The sequence below is a fragment of the Sinocyclocheilus rhinocerous genome, unplaced genomic scaffold, assembly GCF_001515625.1.
Source record: "Sinocyclocheilus rhinocerous isolate Xijiao unplaced genomic scaffold, SAMN03320098_v1.1 scaffold48, whole genome shotgun sequence".
Classification (NCBI taxonomy): domain Eukaryota; kingdom Metazoa; phylum Chordata; class Actinopteri; order Cypriniformes; family Cyprinidae; genus Sinocyclocheilus; species Sinocyclocheilus rhinocerous.
This window is the reverse complement of record NW_015635971.1, coordinates 13,960-16,239: the sequence shown is the minus strand read 5'-3', so window position 1 is coordinate 16,239 and position 2,280 is coordinate 13,960. Positions and strand designations below refer to the sequence as shown.

General features: G+C 34.8%; 1 protein-coding gene across 1 annotated transcript in view; it reads left to right on the top strand.

Annotated features, from left to right (window-relative positions):
- Positions 1-2,280, top strand: part of LOC107747506 (schwannomin-interacting protein 1-like) — an 11,695-nt gene that overhangs the window by 7,969 nt on the left and 1,446 nt on the right. Inside the window, exons 3-6 of the mRNA XM_016562040.1 lie at positions 1,099-1,216; positions 1,340-1,540; positions 1,687-1,810; positions 2,099-2,192. Of these exons, the coding sequence (XP_016417526.1) occupies positions 1,099-1,216; positions 1,340-1,540; positions 1,687-1,810; positions 2,099-2,192 (537 nt within the window). The remainder of the gene's footprint in view (positions 1-1,098; positions 1,217-1,339; positions 1,541-1,686; positions 1,811-2,098; positions 2,193-2,280) is intronic.

The window sequence follows — 2,280 nt, the reverse complement described above, 5'->3', positions numbered from 1 at the left end:
TGCACAACACTTTTGCTGCTATTGAGGTGTGATACGGGTAAGGTTAGGGACAGGTTTGGTGGTATGGGTAGGTTTATGGGTTGGTTAAAGGGTCAACAGTGTACAGGGGTCAATTTGATTATTATAAGGGAACACTGTTCAATTTGTTTATATTATATTGTTTTGATAAATGAACAATTATTTTCTTTTAAAAAATGATTTGTTTTCTCCTGTTTATTTATGATTCAAGGAATATCCTGTTTAATGATATACTGAAGAGTAGTAATGTGAGTGTTGAGGCAATAAAAACATTTTTATTGCACCAAAATTACAATCTGTTACGTCTTTAGCAAGAATTTAGCTAAACTTAACCAGCCACCCTTCACACAAACCTCATTACATTAGCAAAAAGTCCAATGCCCATAAAGATACTAAAGGATTAGTATTGTTTATAAACATTTACAAATGATGAATGGTTTCAACTTTAGATTGGCTACTGCAAAAACATGAACAAATGATAAATAAAGGATTAGTAAAGATGTGTGAATATGGTAAATTCAGGTCTTTCGGGACACTTTTTGCCATTGAGATGACTGCTCATAAAGGTATTAATGATTAGTAAACATTTATAAACGTTTGTAAATAATGAATAATTTCCACTTTAGATTGGGTACTGCAAATACATGAACAAATAATTCATAGGTCTACACAACAAACAAAGACCAACAAATGAAGAACATATGAACTGAAAATCACTGACATTTGTAAGCATTTCAATTTACATTAAATAATCATATGTTGATCATTAGGTAATGTTTTAGTTTAGTTAAGTTCATTTGTAAACATTAACAAGAACATTATCTCATATTTCTAACTATGTGAATATAATATATTAACGAATGATCTGTTAAGCATTATATAATTTGTGTTAGTGATTTATAAATGAAAGTTATTATAAACTGTTACCAAATCTTGAATATACAATGAAAAGCAGTGAAACAAACTCTTAATTTTGAAGGAAAAAAAAAATCTCAAATTAAATAAAACCTCAAATTAAACAAACAAATAAATAAATAATGAATCAATCCTTCATCTTTTCACACTGCACTGTCACTATAGGCTTCAGAATGGGGTGAATCTACAGATGTGCTTTGTGAATGACAGCAGCAGTGACAGGGACAGTGATGCAGAGGACAGCAGAACAGAGACCAGCTTGGACACCCCATTGTCACCTATGGTATAAACCCTAGATTTTTAACGTATATTAAACAAAATGCGTATACATTTTGGAACTGTGATAAAATGATGTGATTTAATTCACCGTTTTGTTTTTGTTTTTTTTTGCCCCGTCTCACTATAGAGTAAACAGAGTTCCTCTCTCTCTGACCGGGATACAGGAGAGGAAGACCTGGATTCAGAGGATTCAGAATTCTGGCGGCTACAGCGGCGGCTGCAGGAGGAGGCCCGTGTGGCTCTGGCGTTGGCCCGTCCCATGGCCCGCATGCAGGTGGAGGTGGAGAGACAGATTCAGCTACACCGCAGGTCCCCCGTGGCAGACCTGGTCAGTCAGAAAACAATCCAAGAATAGTGTTGCATTGTTTTATTCCCCCTGCAGGCTGCAAGAGCCTTCACTTCATCTCAGAGCACTTGCTAATAAGAAAAACAAAAATCAATACATTCAACATCACTTAACTTTTTGTGTTATAGTTACCACATCTGCCACACATCAGTGAGAGCTTAATGAAGAGGAATCTGAGGCCTGTGGACTTGAGGGACATGAGTCTTGGACAGTTACAGGTCATCACCAATGACCTACACTCTCAGATACAAGGTAAAGGCAGCAGACAGAAATATTCCAATTAAGCACCCAGTTTGTCATTTCATAATTTTTTAAGATTTTTTTTTGTGTCTGTGTGTACTTAGTGTAAAAAAAAAAAGAAATAATGCAATAATGCAAATATAAATAATATCAAATGATATAATATATATATATATATATATATATATATATATATACTTCTTTTGTATGTAGTTATATTATGCAACAACCAGAAAGACAAAAGTCTTTTTTCTAGTAATGGCAATAACAAGGTTGATTTGACTTGTAATTGCGTTGCAGGTCTGAATGAGGAACTGGTTCAGCTGTTGCTCATGAGAGATGAACTACACATGGAACAGGATGCCATGCTGGTAGATGTGGAGGATCTAACCAGGTTAGGCCGTGACCCATTTAAACGCAGCTTAAAGGGTTAGTTCACCCAAAAATGAAAATTCTGTCATTAATTACTCACCCTCATGTCA